Source organism: Cyprinodon tularosa, unplaced genomic scaffold (genome assembly GCF_016077235.1).
Source record: "Cyprinodon tularosa strain WSP-4 unplaced genomic scaffold, ASM1607723v1 ctg352, whole genome shotgun sequence".
Taxonomy (NCBI): Eukaryota; Metazoa; Chordata; class Actinopteri; order Cyprinodontiformes; family Cyprinodontidae; genus Cyprinodon; species Cyprinodon tularosa.
This window is the reverse complement of record NW_024039066.1, coordinates 1,135,596-1,154,530: the sequence shown is the minus strand read 5'-3', so window position 1 is coordinate 1,154,530 and position 18,935 is coordinate 1,135,596. Positions and strand designations below refer to the sequence as shown.

At 41.6% G+C, this 18,935-nt stretch overlaps 2 protein-coding genes and 1 long non-coding RNA gene across 3 annotated transcripts; 1 reads left to right on the top strand and 2 right to left on the bottom strand.

Moving 5' to 3' along the window:
• Positions 1-213: 213 nt before the first annotated feature.
• LOC119789964 (GTPase IMAP family member 8-like) lies at positions 214-9,470 on the bottom strand. Its single transcript, XM_038295224.1, has 4 exons — positions 9,329-9,470; positions 6,771-7,367; positions 1,660-2,241; positions 214-1,313 (listed from the first exon to the last, which is right to left on the bottom strand). Exons 1-4 carry the CDS (start codon positions 9,348-9,350, stop codon positions 490-492), a joined length of 2,025 nt encoding a protein of 674 aa, XP_038151152.1. The 5' UTR covers positions 9,351-9,470; the 3' UTR covers positions 214-489.
• Positions 9,471-14,872: 5,402 nt separating this feature from the next.
• Positions 14,873-18,416, bottom strand: LOC119789995 (GTPase IMAP family member 4-like). Its single transcript, XM_038295275.1, has 2 exons — positions 18,269-18,416; positions 14,873-15,972 (listed from the first exon to the last, which is right to left on the bottom strand). Exons 1-2 carry the CDS (start codon positions 18,291-18,293, stop codon positions 15,281-15,283), a joined length of 717 nt encoding a protein of 238 aa, XP_038151203.1. The 5' UTR covers positions 18,294-18,416; the 3' UTR covers positions 14,873-15,280.
• LOC119789996 lies at positions 16,653-17,722 on the top strand. The gene is made up of 3 exons (XR_005281666.1): positions 16,653-16,771; positions 16,859-16,985; positions 17,649-17,722. It is a non-coding gene; the product is annotated as an uncharacterized LOC119789996 (long non-coding RNA).
• Positions 18,417-18,935: the final 519 nt, after the last annotated feature.

Genomic DNA, 18,935 nt, shown 5'->3' with positions numbered 1-18,935 from the left:
ACTCATCCACGACCTCCGACACTAAACTCTCCTCCTCTTGCATGTTTCCTCTGTCCATAGCGTTCCTTGACAGCGTCGTTTCTAAGTCACCAATTTAGTGCTACTTGGTCCCAATGGAATTTCCCATTGGGAACCTGCTAGCACTAAGTTGCTAACTGGTTAGCCTTTGGCCACAACAAACCTGCCCCCTTGATAAACGACCAAACACTCGTGTAAAGAAGAAAGAAAACTTTAATCTACTGTTTAATCTGCACGCCAAATCTGATCAAAGGATTTTAAAATCAAAGCAAAGGATAAAACAAACTTGCAGCATAAAAAAAGTATAAAAACAAAACAGGACAATGAACTTTACGATGATGCTGATGTCATAATAATATTGAGCTGAATTTTAGATATTGGCTCATGGATCTTCCCGTACCTTTAAGTCGGCTTTAGGTCAGAATATTTGGAGTTTCTCTGAAGCTCTGAGCTCATTAAAGCAGCAGATAATTAAATACGAGCTTTTATTGCCAACAGCCGTTCTTTTGCAGCAGGAACAACCATCCCCATTATGGCTCCAGATCCACCTCCAAGCACACATCCTGTTTGAAGGAAGTCCTTCCCAAAGAAAATGAGCCCGAGCAAAGCTCCGACCCATAATCCTACCAGTAAACCAATTTTTGCCTTTATTGGAAGCTTCTTAGTTTTCTCCTCTTTCTTCTGAACGGTCTTCAACATCTTGTAGGTGTAACACTCTCCTTCACTTATCGTGATGATCTTGTTAATTTCATCCATGATTTGTTTGACTGCAGATTCATTATTAAAATTTTCAACGACATCCACACACCTCCTTTCACATTTCACTGCAAAGTCATAGAGGAATTTCATAAGGTCAAATAGCTCCCTCTTAATTATATCTATTTGGGGCTCGTCGCAAGGTTGTGTCAGTTTGAACACAATAATCATGTTCTCTTGTATGTTCTCTCCAAATGTGGATTCTATCTTTTCCAACATTTCTTTATTTTCTTCCGTAAAGTTTACGTCTAGCACCAACAGGAACACGTGGCGAGCGTTTTTGGAGATGCACCTCCTGATCTCTTCCATTTCATCCCCATTACAGTTTGGATCACACAGACCCGGTGGGTCAAATAGAATCATGTCACGGCGTTCATATCTCACAGCGTAACTCTCAGTTTGGGGCTTCGAGCAGCAAATGTTGACCTTGGTCTCATTTGGTTTGTCAGTGATCCTCGGGTGGTTCTGGATCATGTCAATGACTTCTTTCTTCCCTGCATCAATGCTCCCAATCACCACAATCCTCAGCTCCTGTTTCTCTGTTGGAAAATATTAGGATTCATAATCAGTATGCAGTAATACAGCAGAGTCTAAATCACCTTCAAAAGCTCGACATGAGGCCTAAACTGAGCAGACATTATAATAAAGGCTGCTAAAGATCAGACCTTGTTCTAATCTAGAATGCTGCTTGCTATTCTAACATCTTAACTGCCCTGCTTCCCTTCAGAGGGCTTTAATCGTACATAAAGACCATAACCAGGCAATTTCAGCCTGGAGTCTCTGGGACTGAAGCCCACCAAGGTCCTCTGTGATTGACTCAGACCAAACCTCCAGGCCATTATCCTGTCAGTAAACATATTTCAATCAGCAGTAGATGATTCTCACCTTTTTCTGCTAACCTTCGAGCCTCCATCATTTCATCGTAGGTGTAACAGCATGGACAAGCATTGATGATTTCTTCAACTTTATCCATGATGTCAGCTGCAGGTTCAGGGTTTTGGCCTTGGACATTAACACACCTGTTTTTCAGCTCCTCCTCAGCGTTAATGGCATCTATTATTGACCCCCCCCCATCCTCTGCAGAATATCCATTGATCACAAGAACCATGTTCTCTGTTACCGTCTGACCAAAGGTGAATTTTATGTCCTCTAGCATTTCTTTAATTTTCTTTTTGGATGGTTCGTTCTCGATCACCAACAGGAACAGATGACTGGCGGTTTTGGAGATGCACCTCTTGATCTCTTTCATTTTATCCCCGTTGCATTTTGAAGCATACAGACCAGGTGGGTTAAAAATAAACATGTCACGTCCTTTATAGCTCACAGGGTAACCCTTAGATTTTAGGCAGCAACTCCTGGTCCGATGTGGATTGTTACTCTGCTGAAGATGTTTCCAGATCATGTCAATCACTTCTTTCTTCTTTGCATTATTGCTCCCAATCACCACGATCCTCAGCTCCTGTTTCTCTGTTGGAAAATATTGAAATTCATAATCAGTGCGCAGTATTATAGCAGAGTCTAAAATAGCCACCTCAGTTTGGTAACTTCTCACCTATTTTGCATACTCTAATATAAAAGCAAATAACTTAGGAAGTGTAAACCCAAATTACATCTTTATTACATTATTTGAAAGCTAAATCATTCTTGTTTCAGAATATATAAATTAAAATTGGGTGAGTAAAACACAATTCTGAACACAGTCTATTCTTGAAAATGATAGGTCTTTTTTAACAGCAGTAATAAAGACATGCTCGAGAAAAGGCAGGTCTTATTGTATTACATTTGTTCTACATCATGTCAACCAAGAATGCAGAAAATTTCAGACCTTTAGCTACAACACTTCCAGAGCTGTGGGGTTTTGAACATCTGGTGTAATCAGCATCTCCAAACCTCTCCAAATGTGCCAAATTGTTAGCCTTGTAAATTAGAACCGCCCACCAGCTGCCTGCGAGTGGTCTAGCCTCGATCAATACCCCAGACCCTAAATCTGGCGGGCCAATCACAACGCAGAGATGTGTTTTGAATTTCTGAATGCAAAGTGGGTGTGGTTTTGAGGGCGGGACGAAAAAGCTGCATGACGTTGGAGAAGCACAACAAGGAAGATGACAACAACTATTGAACAGTTCTGGTTTGACTTAGCTTTGGAATCAGTTCTGGAAGGATTAGACTTGGGGTTTTCGTTGAAACGTGAGCAGGAAGAGGCTCTACGCTCATTCTTTTTTAAGAAGGACGTATTCGCCGTTTTACCGTCAGGCTGTTTGTTTACACTCCCCTACCAGCTTCCTGTCGTGCTTCCTACGTCACAGTCAGTGGCGCTCATTGGTCAGAGCGTTGGCCAATAGGAACAGACATGGTTTGAAAAACAACGGGTTGTTCTCATCAGCAATCTTCTGATGTTTCATTTATCAGAGCCAGACTAAATGACACATTTAATCTCACATTAAGTCTGGTTTATCGGGCTACTAAATTGTGCCAAATGCGTTTACTATGCTTTGCTTCACTATTTGACTCATAGAATAACACTGAAGCATTTTGATGACCACAAAACTTTTGTGAAGCCAGTAGTTTCAACGTTTTTTCAGAATCAGTGTATATAGCAAAATGTAATATTTTTACATCTATGATAACATAGAAATCTATTAAAAAAAAACAGTGAAACTACTGCTTTTCAAGATAAAATAAGCCCCAGTGTCTTTTCTGAGCTGTATTTTATTATCTTTTCAGCTTTTGGCATTGTAATAAAGCAAAATCAGCATCCAAACTTAAAAAAAAAATAGGACCCTTATTATTCGTCAGCTTGGAGCTGCGTGCATTGATCCAGCCACAGCTGTGTGGTAAAACAGGTCTGTCTTTTATAACCTCGCCATGTGTAGCCTTGTTTGAAACTGCTGATGGATGGGACCCACCCAGAATGGTTAACCCAAGGACGGACAATCATGATCATGAAGGATCCCCAGAAGGGAACAATCCCATCCAACTACCAGCCAATAAATTGTGTCTGTACCACATGGAAGGTCCTGTCAGGCATCATAGCGGCTAAGATGAGTAGGCACATGACTCAATACATGCACCCTTCCCAGAAGGGAATAGGCAGTAACACCACAGGAGCTGAGCACCAGCTACTAGTGGATAGAGCAGTCACTCGAGACTGTAAGACCAGGCAGACAAATCTGTGCACTGCCTGGATTGACTATAACAAAGCCTACGACTCAATGCCAGATACATGAATACTGGAATGCTTGGAAATGTAAGATCAAAAGGACACTAATAGCCTTCATCAAGAACTCAATGAAGCTGTGGAAAACAAGTCTGGAAGCCAATGCAAGGTGCCTCAAACCCTTCCAGTAGTGTCCACTCTGGAAAGGAATGTCATTGAGGTGGAACATGAATATCAGTACCTTGGAATAGGAATTAATGAATCCCTCACCTTCAAACATTTGATTAATAAACTTGTTAAGAAATTAAAAGTTAAACTCGGCTTTGTTAAAGAAAAATGATTATATTTAGTTTTTAATACAGTTAATCTTATGTGTAAAAGGTATGTTGAACACTCTCATTTTGAACATATTTCTTAATTTTGAACAAGTTTGTGTTAATGATTTAAAACTAAACTATTGATGGGTAAGTATTCAAAGTACAGGAAGGAAAATGTAGGTCAGAGGGGATCTCGCAATGAGGCTCCGGTTGTTTGTCAGGATGGCAGGAGAGGCCCCGCTTTCCGAAGCTATCTGTGAAATCTTATCTTATGTTTTCCTTAGCCAGATGACCTTAGAATTCCTGGAGGCCAGGCCGTCAATTAGGGGAAGTTCTAAGTTTTTCTGAGTGTCCAAGGTAGCTTCCAATTGGTCAAGCGGAGGGACGCCTTAACTGAACATACTAAAGGGAAAAACACACCTACATTATAAAACTTTCTACACAGAAGTAACAAATCAGATTTGCTCTTGCAACTCTCCAAAGATGTCTTTGTACGTCTTTGCTTTCTTTCCTTCTCTCCATTTATGTCAGGTAAATGAATGTATGTCTCCGTTGTTCTGCAGTTTCTGGTGTAAGTTTATGCATTGTCTTACTTCTAAGTTTATGCATTGTCTTATATTGGATTAAACTCTGTAATTCTGTGATGTCAACACGCATTGTTGGTTTCCTTGTGGCCACACACAGCTCGCCGGGAGGGCCTGGGATCAGAGGAAGAGAGACAGCCAAACTTTTTCCAAAGTTAACTATTTTAGAATAATTTTCTTCCTTAACAGCTTCTTCTTTCGTAATATGACATGTTTTTCGTTTTGGAGTAAAAAGCGCCTTGTCTCTGCCATGTTTTTATTGGTCTTAGATTTTGGGGACCTTTTTTATAAGAATGCTTCTTCTTCATGTCTTCAAATGTTGGACTCTGTTTCCCATAATTCATTAAGGTTCATAACAGACTGTAGAGTCATGACATCACTGTGACCTGTCAGGTGGGATGGCCTTCCCTCTCTACCAGAAGGCAGTGTCATTGCTACACTTTTATTTCCGAGGCCCTTCTTGGATTACTGCCATCTAACATTTGTACCTTATTTCCACAGTAAAGCACGGCTTCTTCTGCCCTGAGATCCACCATCAGCTGTTGCTCTCTGCTCCTTTTGCCCGAACAGAACTGGGGGAGAAAGCCCCCTTCCTGGGGGAATATTTTACAGAGAAACTGGAAGTTGACTGAGTTTTTATCTTTAAATGCTTTAATCTCAATGGTATTTTTTCCTGGTTAAATAAAGGTTAAATTAAACAAATGTATTAAACCAAGAACAAATTAATCTCATATCCTGTTAACGGAGTTGTAGAATCCTAACCTGACAACAGCCAGATGCATGTCTCGCTCCGCCTAGCTCCACTCACATACATCTGGGAACCCGCTCATTGAAAGTGATTTCCCCAACCGAATTTATGGTCTGTCCAATCAGGACGCAGGGTGGGTGTGTCCTGGAGTGGAGAAGCGACCGTGAGATTCCAACAACAATGGCGGCTCGCATTGAGGAAGCAAGCGTTAGCATTGATGCTGCTATTTCTTCTGTGTTGTCCAATCTATCTGATATTGTTTCATTAAAAGAACATCAGAGAATGGCTTTGAAGGCTTTTGTTGGTGGAAACGATGTTTTCGCCCTTCTCCCGACCGGATTTGGCAAGAGCTTGATCTACCAAATGGCTCCTCCTCTCACAGCGTCACGGGTTAGCTTCGGTGTGAGTGGTTGAAATAGCACGTCAATAAAGATGACAGACAAGTGGCTTATCCAATCATATGCAAGGAGTTTTGATAAGGCCCAGCCTTCAGTAAAGGCAATTCCTATGGCGGGTTCCCAGATGTATGTGAGTGGAGCTAGGCGGAGCGAGACATGCATCTGGCTGTTGTCAGGTTAGTAGAATCCTCTCCCTAAAAATATTTAATTCACTTTGATTCCAATCTTTCTTTAATAAGATCCTGGTCAGCAGGACATGCAGTGTTTGTTTTTAAAACCTGAGGTGTGTAACGGACCTAGTGAATGTTCTTTTTTTTCAGAGGACACTCTGAGTTTAGTGAACCAAACCTGGTTCCGGGGAGAATGTTACTATGGCAACAGAAACAGATGATGAGTTCAAGACCCCTGATTTCTTGTAAACGGCATATTTCATGCTTTTTTATGTGGAGAAAAATGCCCCCCCCCCCCCCCCCCCCCCCCCCCCCCCCAACCCCCTCAGCTATTGTCAATGTTAGAGTTATTGAATGACAATTATAAAATTAATGTGTGGGCATATGAAACATTGAAAGAATAAGATGCTACATTCTGTCCTGTGATTCAATCAGGAGGTTTATTTTAGACTTGCCTTCAGCCAGAAGGCATTTACAGGGTCATAAACTTTTATGAAATATGAAATATGAACTCACAATATTTTGAATCTAACAGTCAACAAACACAGTACCTGCTTAAAGAAAGCCCATCCCGTTTTTAACTTTGACTAAAACTCTGAGCCAGAACCCTATCACTACTTACCTTTTTTTGCTGAGCTCTGAGCCTTCATCATCATCATCATCATCATCATCTTGTGGGTGTAACATTTTCCTCCACTCTCTGAGATGATTTCTTGAATTTCATTTACGATTTCACTGACTGCAGACTGACTCTCTTGATGGTTGCAGACTTTAAGACACCTGATGAATTTCAGTTTGTCCTCTTTATTAATGTCTTCTATTGTGGAAATCCCCTCATTGCCTAGAGCCTCTCCCTTGAGCACAAGAATCATGCTCTTTGTTACTTTCTCACCAAATACAGCCTTTATATTCTCCACCATTGCTTTAATTTCTTCTTTGGATTGACCGTTCTTAATGACCAACAGGAACACATGGTGAGCGGTTTTGGAGATGCACCTCGTGATCTTCTTGATCTCCATTTCCTTGCTATCATAGTCTGGTTGACCCAGTCGGTTGAAATGATCCATATCAAGACCTTCATAGCTCTCAGGATAAACCTCTTCAATAGGCAGACAGGAAAGGTTGAAGCTGGTCTGATTGGACTTAAGGTGGTTCTGGATCAGGTTAATGACTTCATTCCTTTCTGCACCGTCGCTCCCAATCACCACGATCTTCAGCTCTGTAGGAAAACATCAGAATTCATGAAGATGTGAGCTTCTCAAAGCAGCATATTACAATCTTCTATGTATTTTTTTTTCTGAAAGCAAAACTGACTATTGTTATCTTTATTACAGTAGAGTAGAAAGGGGGGGTATGCAGTGTACGCGGTGCATAGGGACACTGCTATACTAGGGGGCGCCAAAGTGATGAGTGATGATATGCTTTCAATCTGAAAAACTCAAATGAAGAGTAAAGACAATTAGGTGAAATTTATGGATACAATTACTTGTCTTTGGAGCTCAGACCTCGGCAGGAAACATAGAGCTTGATTTTGATAGATATGAATGAACACGAGTAAAGAACAGGGCAGTTAGCCACCAGGTCTGAAACTGGTGGTGGAGTGGAGATAGATGGAGTTGGTCAGTCTGTAGACTGCAGGTTGGAGAGACGGTCTGCTGAGCTTTATGGGGAGATCCAGAGGACTGCATGAGCTGATACTAGCTTCACTCAGGGACCTGGAAGATGTAAGTCCAGATTGGATAACACAGTATGAGAGAACCTGTCCATGATGAGCAAGCCAGGCTAGCAAGCAAACTGAAGCCAGCGATCCAGTGAAATATCGGTGAGAGCGGCAAGAAGGGGACCAGAATGACATTATAGGGTTGAAGTTGAATAATATCTGATTAAATAAGAAATATGGACACTGCTTCCCAATGTCCAAAAAGTATGATCATGGCATATGGCACAACAAAATCATTGATGTGGAAATTCTGACAAGATCCGTGGTGGATGTATCTCCGGCGGGGAAGGAGCGCTATCTCTGGGTGTAGCTGGAGAGCTGGCGGAGGAGGCGCAGACAGAAGCCCACAGAGCAGGAGGAGATCAGCAAACGTATACTGTGATAAACCTGCCCCAGGTCGATGTAGAGTGGAGAGGACAGTCCAAAGGAGGATGCGTAAAAACATTAAAGATAACTTAAAAACAGGTAGCTGAGAACAGCGGCTGCAAAACGCACCACTCAGCCATGCATGAATGAGTGGATATGACAAACGATAGTCTAATCAGTGCTTACAGACACAGGAAACGATAGACGTTGAGCTTTATCACACTGCTAAGCAGAATCTTCTCAGGAAATCATGTGATTGGCAGGAAAGCTAGGATTTTTATGAATGATTACGGAGGCTGACTGTAAGGAGATGTCTGCTCATGCGCTCTGTGTTATCTGAGAACTGAACCTGAACTGAACAGCGCCTAGCCCTACTGATGAACTAGTACCATGTTAGCGCGGTTAAGATGTGTCTGGCACGGTCTGGTTCAGTTTGCATTTGATTTACACTCAACAGTTATCTCGGTTACTGCGCTTAGACCGACCTTGAAAACCTGCTACCGACCAGGTTAGCTCTGGGGAGGAATCTCTCTTTGTGAAACGGAAAACTCAGAGTCTGGTCTTAACGAAAGGGGACATTCGTCATTAATGGGCTCTTAGCACAACTCAATTACTTCCTGAATTTAAGGCAGATTCTTTGTTTCCTCTTTCTCTAATGGCCAGACATACCTGCATTAATCAGTTCATCCAGGAAAAAAAGAGATGAAACAAAGGAGATGCCTTCAATTCAGGAGGCAGTGGAGCTGTGCTTAGAGCCCATTGAAAGGAAAAAGAAGAAAAGGGAAAACATTTGACAGGAGGAATGAGATTGGATGGATCAGCAAGATCCAAAGTATCCCTTTAAGTGATTCATTAGGAGACACGAAGCAGCCGTTAGGTTGAGAAATATACCAGTTTCTGAGACACATTTACTAAAAACAATCTAGATCAACTTTATACGTGATAAAATGCTATCTAACATCTCAAAACAAAGAGCCTGTTAATGTTCTTCATACTAACAGCATGTAGAGTAAATACTGGGAGCACATCATTCAACATTAACATCAAGCAGATAGAAAAAATATGCAAGGGTTGAAGAAATGTAGAGTACTCACTGGACCCACAACAGCAGCTCATCTTGGATATCTGTGGAAGCAGAAGATCCTGATGTGATTGTATTAACCACCGATCCTCCGTCGGATAAACTGCATCCGTTTACTCCCCCCACCCACATCATCTCCTCATTCTACAATCAGAGTCAGGCAGCAAATCAGAGGCTGAGCAGGAGTTCTTCCTCAGAAAGATTATATAACCTCAGGGCATGAAAATTCATTCCCCTCAGGACAACCCTAAAACACACACACACCTCTGCCCTTCCTCTTCTATAGGCCTCGCCAGCTATAGCTAGAGGTAATGTTAAAAGTGCTCAAGTCCTGAGTAACTCATTGAAGCATCTGATATTCAAAATTATGTGGTGATTGCAGACCATATTTATGTGCAAATGGTATTTGAGAGGCTAGAATAAAATAATTACAACAAATAAATAATGTCATTCAAAATAATTTTAGGCAGAAGAAACATTTCAGCATAAAACCTGTAAACCAGTCACTCCAATGACAATATTCACTGCTTCCTTTATATTAGTATGAGCTTCATGAGCTACGTTCACACAGCAGCCTGAAGTGACGCAAATCCGATTCTTTGCCCACATGCAACCTGGATCTGATCTTTTCATGGCTGTCTGAACAACACAGATCCGATTTTTTCCAATACGACCCAGACCACTTAGCTTTGTGGTCCTGAATCCGAAACAAATCTGATCTTTTCAAATGTGACCTGCGCCAGGTCGCATTCATCCGACCTGAACACCGTTAATACCCGACAAAGGTATCCTATTTAGGCTGTGACTCCATCCTGGAGAGAAATATCAGCTGTGCTGCTGCCATCAACACCTTTGTTTCTAGATGTTGGAGCTTGGCCTGTTTTCCAGTGTAGTCCTGTTTCTCTGACTGTGACTAACTGGATGTGCTCTCTTCATCCTCTGACATGGGAGCTGGCTCGGAGCTCGTCTGCCTGGCTGTGTGTTTCCTGGACGGGGCCGCCTGTGGAGCTGGTTGACAGTTGCCTTTTGTATCTATGCTTCTTTTTCTTCCTGTTCAAAGGGAGATTTTCTCTCCACTGTCGCTAAAAGCATGCTTAATGTGAGGGATTGCTGAAGAGTCAATGAGTCGATGCAATCAGCTGGTTTTCCTTAGATAGAAAACTTTGAATCAGTCTGACTGGATGATCTGGCCTGTTTGCTCTCCCTTAATTAGTAATTCCTTTCACCTGTCGTTTTTCCCTCCCTGCCTCAATTATAATTTATTCCTCTCAGCTGTTTCCTCTGGTTTATATTCAGTTCAGCCTGAGCATTCAGGTCCAGATCATTACTTGTCTTTCTGTTAGTCTGTTTGTCTGAGTTTTTGCCTTGGTTCATGTCCTGGATCCTAGCAGCCACTGGAAAGAGGGTTTTTGTGTTTGTCTCATCTCCTGATTGTCCACTGTTCCTCCCCCGCGGAGTCCTCTGGGTTTTTGGCTCAATATGTGGGGAGGTTCAGTTTTTATCAAAGTAAGCCTGGCTTCAGGGAGGAGACCAGTTTAAAGTCCTGCTTCAAGTTCCGGTTCCACGTCCTGTCTCGGCTACCCTCTTCAACTGTGCGTGCCTGTCTGCACCTGATCCTGTCTGCTCCTGTGTGTGACCACCTGGTCATGCTTCTGGTCCCTCCTGGGAGCCTGAGGATGCCTGGAAGTCTGGATCCTGCCACCTGTTTCTGTTCCTGCCTGATCTGGATCCTGCCTGTTCCTGTCTGTTCTGGATCCCTGACCAGGATCAGGTTTCAGCATGACCTCTGGGACTGCAGCACTGGGGACATTCGTAGTCTGGACTGTTAAACCAGGTAAGTGACCAACCCAGATAATCATATATCAGATGATCGTGGTCACGTACCTGTGTTTCTCCCCTACAGTGTCTGAGATTGGGCGGTGCCCCGCCCCCCCGCCTGCAGTGTCCGTGAGCCACAGCTCCGCTTTTGTTTTGTTTTAGTTAATAAACGTTTGAACTTTCCTACTGACTGTCTCTCCTTGAATACTGGGTCCATCTGTCCTCGCTTCATGACACTGACTGGATGATCTGGTGAACTGGAAAGTGACCTGAGATGACATGATGTGAATTGGAGCTATAGAAATAAACTGAATAGAATTTATTGAATTCTGTGTCTTGCTATAAAGAAGTGGCAGATGCAGACAGCAGTGTTTATTTTTAACCATTGAAGATATATATACATGTTTTAAGCTAAAAGAAGTAAAAAGCTAAGTTAAAGCTGCAGCAAAACTTATTGTTCATATGTTTCAGGGCAGATTTACAGAACAGAGTGTAGAAAACAACAGTTGCAGATGGGAAGGCTGAGAATGACCTTCCTCCCAAACACACACACACAGAAGAAGCTGATTAACAGGGGAGCAGGAAGACAGGAAGCAACTCCATATTTTGAGATAGGAAGTAGGGAGGATGATCACTCTGTGGGACTGTCTGTGTGAAACTGTAAGATTTTCCCCTATGAAGATAGTAAAAAGAGCCGGTGTTGCAGGGGGGGTCAGAGTTGCTGTTCGCAGATGGGTGCTGCTGATGCTCCTCCCCCTTTGCAAAGGCGAATTGAAGCTTCGTTGTCCAGAATGTTTTTATAACATCTCAGTTAAGTTACCTGCATTCGAATTAACGGACCCGGGGGAAAAACATGACTGTGTTTTTCAACAAAATCTTGAAAAGATTTTGTTTTTATGGTTGGGAAGGATCACTAGATGCTCTCTCCATGTTTACTTTCCACCATGTGACGTCATCGCGTCCTCTACCGCGACCTTTCCCCCCCCGAGTTAGACACGGCTGCCTGGAGACACTCATGGAGGATCATCTCAGCCTTCCCTCATCAGGAGGAGGTGTTGCTCAAAGTCATCTGAAGAAAGTGATCAGAGCTCAGCTGACCTCATCAGAGTTTAATTTAACTGGAGTGAATATCGTTTTCCCACATCACTACCCTCTTCTGTTTCTGATAGAATAATCCTGATTGGATTTTCTGATAGAAGTGGGACAAACACTACATTGCTATGTGGTTCTGCACTATTTAGCTCTACTATTATAAAGGAATATTTCAGCCTGACATCATTGTTCATGTTTATCAATGTTTGAATTCTTCTGATTTTAAACATTTGAATAAATAGAATGGATGCAGCAGATTTGTTTTTTATTTTGGTGTTTTATTCTTAGATTTTATTTTCTGAGCACTGTAGAAGTACATACACTGTACAAGTACATTTGCACAAGTGAAGCTACTTGACCAGTAAAGTCTCTGATTGCTGTATCGCTTTCCTCTATTTTAGAATACAGTCACTTATCTTTGACTAGTTTGTCAGGTTTAGCAGGAGGTTGGTTTAAGTTAGAATCAATTTTTTCTTGTTTCAGTGACATTTAATGCTGCTCTAAGAGCCGCCCCGGTTGAATTAGTTTTCAAAGCTCTTTCGCTCTCATCGTATTGTGTAATTTGCACAATACGATGAGAGCACATCCCTTTCTCTACTCTGACATTATCATTTAAGAGTCCTGCATAATGGACTGGAAACACTGAATCATTAATAGCTTTTTGTGGACTGAGTACCCTCGGATGCAGAGAGGTGGATGCATTCCCCCCTCCTCTTAGCTTCATTATCCTTAGCATTTCCAGATGAAGCTGCTCCACCTGCAGCTACTGATTGAATGTCAATGCATCATATAACCCCAAAAGCAACAGTCATGCCTTCATCTTGTTGTTGTGCAAAATGATATCCTGCAGATAATGAAAAAATGATTAAGGATTAAAGGAATAGTACACCCAAAACATGATTAGCCTTCATTTTCTACTCACCCCCCCAGGTCCATAAAAGTCCACAAAAAACGTGTCAATATTCCTCCATACTGCTCGTCCAATGTATTCCAAGTGTCCTGAGTGGGTAGCATCCATAATTTACTCGAAACGAAGTCATTACAGGATTTCCTGAAAGCGCGCACATGCGCGTTCACGACGCTACGGAAGCCGGCAGACCAAACCAGATGAAAGTGCGCATTCAGCGTCTGCTCTGCCGATAATGCAAGCGTAGAAGAAGAAATGTGCTGTTTACCTGTGCAAAGGAAGAAACAACGAAAGAAAAATGTCTGAGGACTTCAGTGTTGAGGAAGAGCATGAGTTCTTTGCCAAGCTGAATGCGCACTTTCATCTGGGTTGGTCTGCCGCGGTTTCCGTAGACTCATAAACGCGCTTTCAGGAAATCCTTTACACTACTGTTTATGCTCTAAAAACATTCTAAATGACTTCGTTTCGAGTAAATTCTGGACGCTACCCACTCAGGACACTTGGAATACATTGGACGAGCAGTATGGAGGAATATTGACACGTTTTTTGTGGACTTTTATGGACCTTTCTGCCTCGGGCGCCATAGACCTCCATTATTTGAATGTCAGCAGACAGCAAGAAGCCTCCCAGATCTCCAGATGCATTTGAGATATCAAAAAAGTACTCCAGAGTGTTGTTCAGCATGGGGGTGAGTAGAAAATGAAGGCTAATCATGTTTTGGGTGTACTATTCCTTTAAGGGCGACAGTGGCGTCGGATGTAGGAGTTTGCCCTGAAATCAAAGGGTTGACGGTTCAAGCCCCAGCTCCAACTTTCATGGTTGTTGTGTCCTTGGGCAAGACACTTCACCTTCACTTGTCTACTGATGGTGGTCAGAGGGTGGCGCCAGTGTACGGCAGCCGTCAGTGAGCCCCAGGGCAGCTGTGGCTACAATGTAGCTTGCCACCATCAGTGTGTGAGTGAATGGGTGAATGAATGTAGTGTAAAGCACTTTGGTCAAGTCTCCTGTTCTTAGTTGAATAATTGTAGCTCTAATTTGCTCACTTACCAGGGTTTATGCCTTTCACCTCTCAATGGTTCCTGAACCGGCTGTTAAAATCCAGGTATCCAAAAAAGTTTAGTGACCCAGGCTGGGTTATCAGCAGAGCAATTAATTATCAATCAACAAACTATTTGTCTTTGTTTATTCACACTATTACCAAAGAGGGTGGATCCGGCCTGAGTGATAAACCATCTGTATATATGAATCATAAACAACTGCAAGTTAAACAATGATGTCTTTGTTCTAATAATTTAGGATCACAGAAATCTAACATCTATGAGAAACACTTTATGCTATTAGAAAATAAATAGCGGGTAGATTAAATGACTAGTTTAAAAGAAAATGAATAAAACCATAAGAGTCCGTTTAACTGGTTTCTGAGATTATCAGATGTTAATACATTCAATTGATGCTCTGAATAAAGACATTTGCTGAACTTCTTTTCAAGGACACACATTTTATTAAACAGGCTATTCATCCAAATGTAACTCTTAAATGTATAAATGTTTTATTCAAAAACTGACTTCATAATGATTTTAAAACTGGGATTAAGGGGTAGTTAAAACTAGAGGACCTGATATTGTTTATTAAAAGAAACTTAATTGCTTAAAGGAGTTGTTACAATTAACTGAATTTGAACTAAATAATAAGTCAGACTGAAAGAGCGTCGCTACTCCTGAATGAGGGAACCAAGGAAAACACATGGCAGACTGAGCTTTCTTCATGTTAATATGTAGAATAAAGGCAAAGAGAATAAACAGTGAGACATTTTTCACCGTAAGACCACCACCATTTAACACCTGATTAAAATATACAAACATTCTGATTGCAAAGAAATAATTCTAGTTAAAAAAGAAAAAGTCAGATAAAGAATCTCCAGCTTAGAAAACAAATGTTCTGAAACAGGAACTGGATCTCAGACACCCAAACATCTCACTAACATGTTGGATGAAAGTCAAAGCTTCAACATTCAGATCATTTTAAACGGCTCCCAGTTCACCCTGTTCATCATTCCCACCACCACACGTTAGAAAGGAAAGAAACTGAACCAGCAACCTGAACCTTCTGAGTTACAACATAAAAGCAACTCAGCGAGGTTTGATTTTATTACCCCAGTTTATTTGTTAGAAAAACTATGGTTTTGTTGAGTAACAAATCTACCACCTTTTCTCCCAGAGACGGCTTTTTTTTGGCATCAGGTTTTGACAGCTCTTCAAAGGTGGTCTTTAAAGCTTTCGTGAGCAAATCATTGTGATAGTGTCCTTCCTTCACCATCTCAGCGACATCTTTCAGCAGCGCTTCACCCTCTCCAGGGACAGGTTCCTTACTCAATAAGTGGATCCTTTTCAATCCAGAAAGCTTCGGCTTCTTTACATCTCCATCATTCTTAGTGACGACAACTATGATGTGAGAACGAGCATTTTTAAAGCCCTCCTCTAAAGCTTTTAGCACTTTATGATCTTCTATTGTTGCTATTTTTGACTCAAACACCAGGATGATTGCGTGAGGACCGGTAGCGCTACCCTTGTCCTCAGGAGAAAGCATCTTGATGCCCTCCAGAAGCTTTTTTTCCAAACAGTTGTCACCGTTCTTGAAACCAGGAGTATCCAGAACCTTCACCTGCAGCTTTTTACCATCAACTGTGAGACTTTTTGTCTTCAGCTCACAGACTTTTGTCCCAGAAGCAATAGTAGATTCTGTCCCGAAACACTTCTCTCCCAGGATGGTGTTACCAGCAGAACTTTTCCCACTTTTTTTCTTTCCCAGCAGCAAAATGCGGAGCTCGGATTCTTCTGAGCCTGATGGAGTCAAACACACATTGATGAACAAACGATTAGATGAGACCAAATAAGTGAGCAACATATTTCGCATTTTCACACCAGGAAATAATTTCACTGGTAGCTAACTTATAAAAATGCAGGGAGGCATCTTTCATTTAATACACCTGACTGCAGCTTCAATAAAGAGCAACCTTTTACTTTTTGACGGCAAAGCAATTTTAAATATATATATATATATATATATATATATATATATATATATATATATATATATATATATATATATATATATATATATATATATATATATATATATATATATATATATATATATATATATATGAGTGTATATTTCCTGTAATGTTGTAATAATATTTGAACATGAAAACCCAAGGGCATTTAAAACTGCCCTTTGAGGCGCTTCCTCTGTCGAAGTATGTTAGAAATACAACAGTGTACAGGAAGGCCTCTTTCCTTTGTGATATAACAAACATCTAAAGTCTGACCTTTTCATTTTAAGGTTTTTAAACAAAACATGGAGTCTAAATGTGGACAAAGATGCTCTAATGATTTTCTCTGTTCTTACTGTTGCAGGAGGCGGTCGCATTTTCCTGCTGCTCTGCTACCCCCCCCCTGCTCTGTCCCTGCTTTGCTGAGTCTTTGTCTTTTCTGAGCTCTCTCTTCTCTTTCCAGCTGGTCCCTCAATGCAATGGATCAAATTTTCTCAACTGGAGGACAGGGTAAAGGGGACCCTTCCTGTCCTTCCGGGACATACTTGATGGGATACACCATGGACTCCTGGAAGGCCTGGAGGATGGTGTGTTTTCCAATGCTGTCAGTGGAGGATGTAGAAGATGTTTAGATGTTTGGATTTGGAGGATACCTGATGTGTCTCCAATTACAGATTGGAAAATGACCAGGCTGCCGACCGCGGTTGATGCGCTCACAAAGGCTGTGAGCCAGCAGGGCCAGGAGGAGCCGTATGCTGGGTGCAATTGAACGCAGGCTGGCTGCGGTGGTTGAACTCAAAGGTGAAATGGGATAATATCGCTTTCAAGGAGTAAAAACCCAACACATTTGGAATATTGGGTTTGTCACGTAGAGCAGCTGGGCAGCCATAAGAACGCACCAAAGGCAGCGTTCTGCGGCACTCATGGCCTCAGTAAACCGTTCCCCCTCTCAGTCCCCCCCACCCCAATGTATGAGATGAACCGTTTGTACTGAAACTGAAATCTCAATTATAATGTAAATTGTAGTTGACAATAACGGAATTGATTGATTGATTGAATGACACTGACAGACATTAAGTCCCGCCCTGCCAGCATACACTATTACCAGGTTTGAATTCTTTTGTTCTTTTCTTGTGTCAGGAATCCAGTTTGTGTGGTCTGTTTTTGTGTTTCCTTTTTTCCTCCACCAGGTGGTGCTCAGTCTTCATTGGGCCTCCCTGCACACCTGCAGCTCGTTGCCTCATTACCTGTGGAGTGCTCTTAAGCTGCTGACTGCCACTACCTCGAGGCCAGAGTGTTTGCCAGTTTGGGGTACCCTAGCCATGCTTAGTTTAGCTGAGTCTAACCTGAGTTTTTGTTTTGCCAGTTTTGGGTACTTTAGCCAAGCTGGGTTTGCTGAGTCTAACTGAGTTTCTTGTTTACCTGAGATTTAATCTAGCTGTTTTTGTCTTTGCCTCTCGGCAGGAAGTCATCCTGCAAACTGGATGTTTCGGACCTTCTCTCCCCTGAAAGGATCATCTGAGAACCAAACTGAGCTGTATCTTCCCTTCACTTTCCAGTTCCGGTTTGACAGTGTTCAGAGCAGCACTGCACTCATCTCATTATACTAAATAAACCTGTTAAACTTTTCCCTGTTCTCTCTGTTTGGTCTTCTGCATTTTGGGTCAGATCTTTAATTAAATCATAACATCTTGTTTTCTAATGTTTGTTAAAAAGTTTGTTTTTAATTGGAAATACAACAGAAGGACATGTTACCACAATGAGTGAAAATTTTCTAATTTATTCTCATTTCTAAACGTTATTGGTTTTTCATAACATAAAAAAAACTTAAAAATTGAGTAAAATAGAAATTTTGACTTAGATTGGATTATAAAAAGAAATAGAGAAACCAAAGAATTATTTCACTATTAATTTAATTATCTAATTTATGGCTTGATTGAAGCATTTGACCAAAATACGCTTTATCATTCTTTAAAATCCCCTTAAAAGTTAGATAATCCATTGAGCATAAAAGTGGTGCTGCTTCTAAACACTAAAAAATAAAGTTGGCAGAGAACCGATTCCTCAGGGAGATTCATTCTTACCTGGGTTTGCTGGTTTGCTGGTCATCTTTGCCTTCAACAGGGTAACTTATGGTCTCTGATGGGTTCGTTGATGCCTAGGCGTTCTGAATTCTACTGAGTCCTGATTGCTCAATTTATTCTAACCTGTCTGAGGTTCCCTCCCAGTCAACCTTGTCATCTGGCCAATTTGACAGTGTGGTGACAGGCAGGAAAAAAAAGTGCCACCTTTAGCAGCAAACAGGAAACAAAAAACGAAGAACCAGTTTAACACGTTTTATTAAGATTTGCTTAGATCTCACGGCATAGTCACATATTCACAAAGGTACTTTACCAAATCTGAGATGGAAAATGACACTAAAAGTGGAAAAGTGACCTTAAAAGGTCCTGACCGAGCACCCATCAAGGTTTAACATAGAGCAGGGTCTGTCAGCACTGCTCCAACAGTGTCTGTCTGTACGGATGCATTAAAGATTTCAGGGAACATTAAAGGAACTGACCAAACAAAATGAACCATGCAGGCCAACACACTTGCTAGGAAGATCAACCGGTGGACATGTGAGGTTTGAGCCTCAGGACACTCAAAACACTAAGGCCCTGATCTACTAACAGACTGTACAGATCAAACACTGTGCAAAGTTGAAAGTTTGCTCAAAGCTGTTCTGCTAACGAGGTGCAAATAAAATTGTGG

Coding starts and splice junctions, on each gene's coding strand:
- LOC119789964 (XM_038295224.1), bottom strand. CDS start 9,350: ATGAGCTGCTGTTGTGGGTCCA. Junction 2,242..6,770: donor TCAGAGCTCAGCAAAAAAAG/GTAAGTAGTGAT, acceptor ATTTTCCAACAG/AGAAACAGGAGCTGAGGATC. Junction 1,314..1,659: donor TCGAAGGTTAGCAGAAAAAG/GTGAGAATCATC, acceptor ATTTTCCAACAG/AGAAACAGGAGCTGAGGATT.
- LOC119789995 (XM_038295275.1), bottom strand. CDS start 18,293: ATGACCAGCAAACCAGCAAACCCAG. Junction 15,973..18,268: donor CAGCAAACCAGCAAACCCAG/GTAAGAATGAAT, acceptor TGACTCCATCAG/GCTCAGAAGAATCCGAGCTC.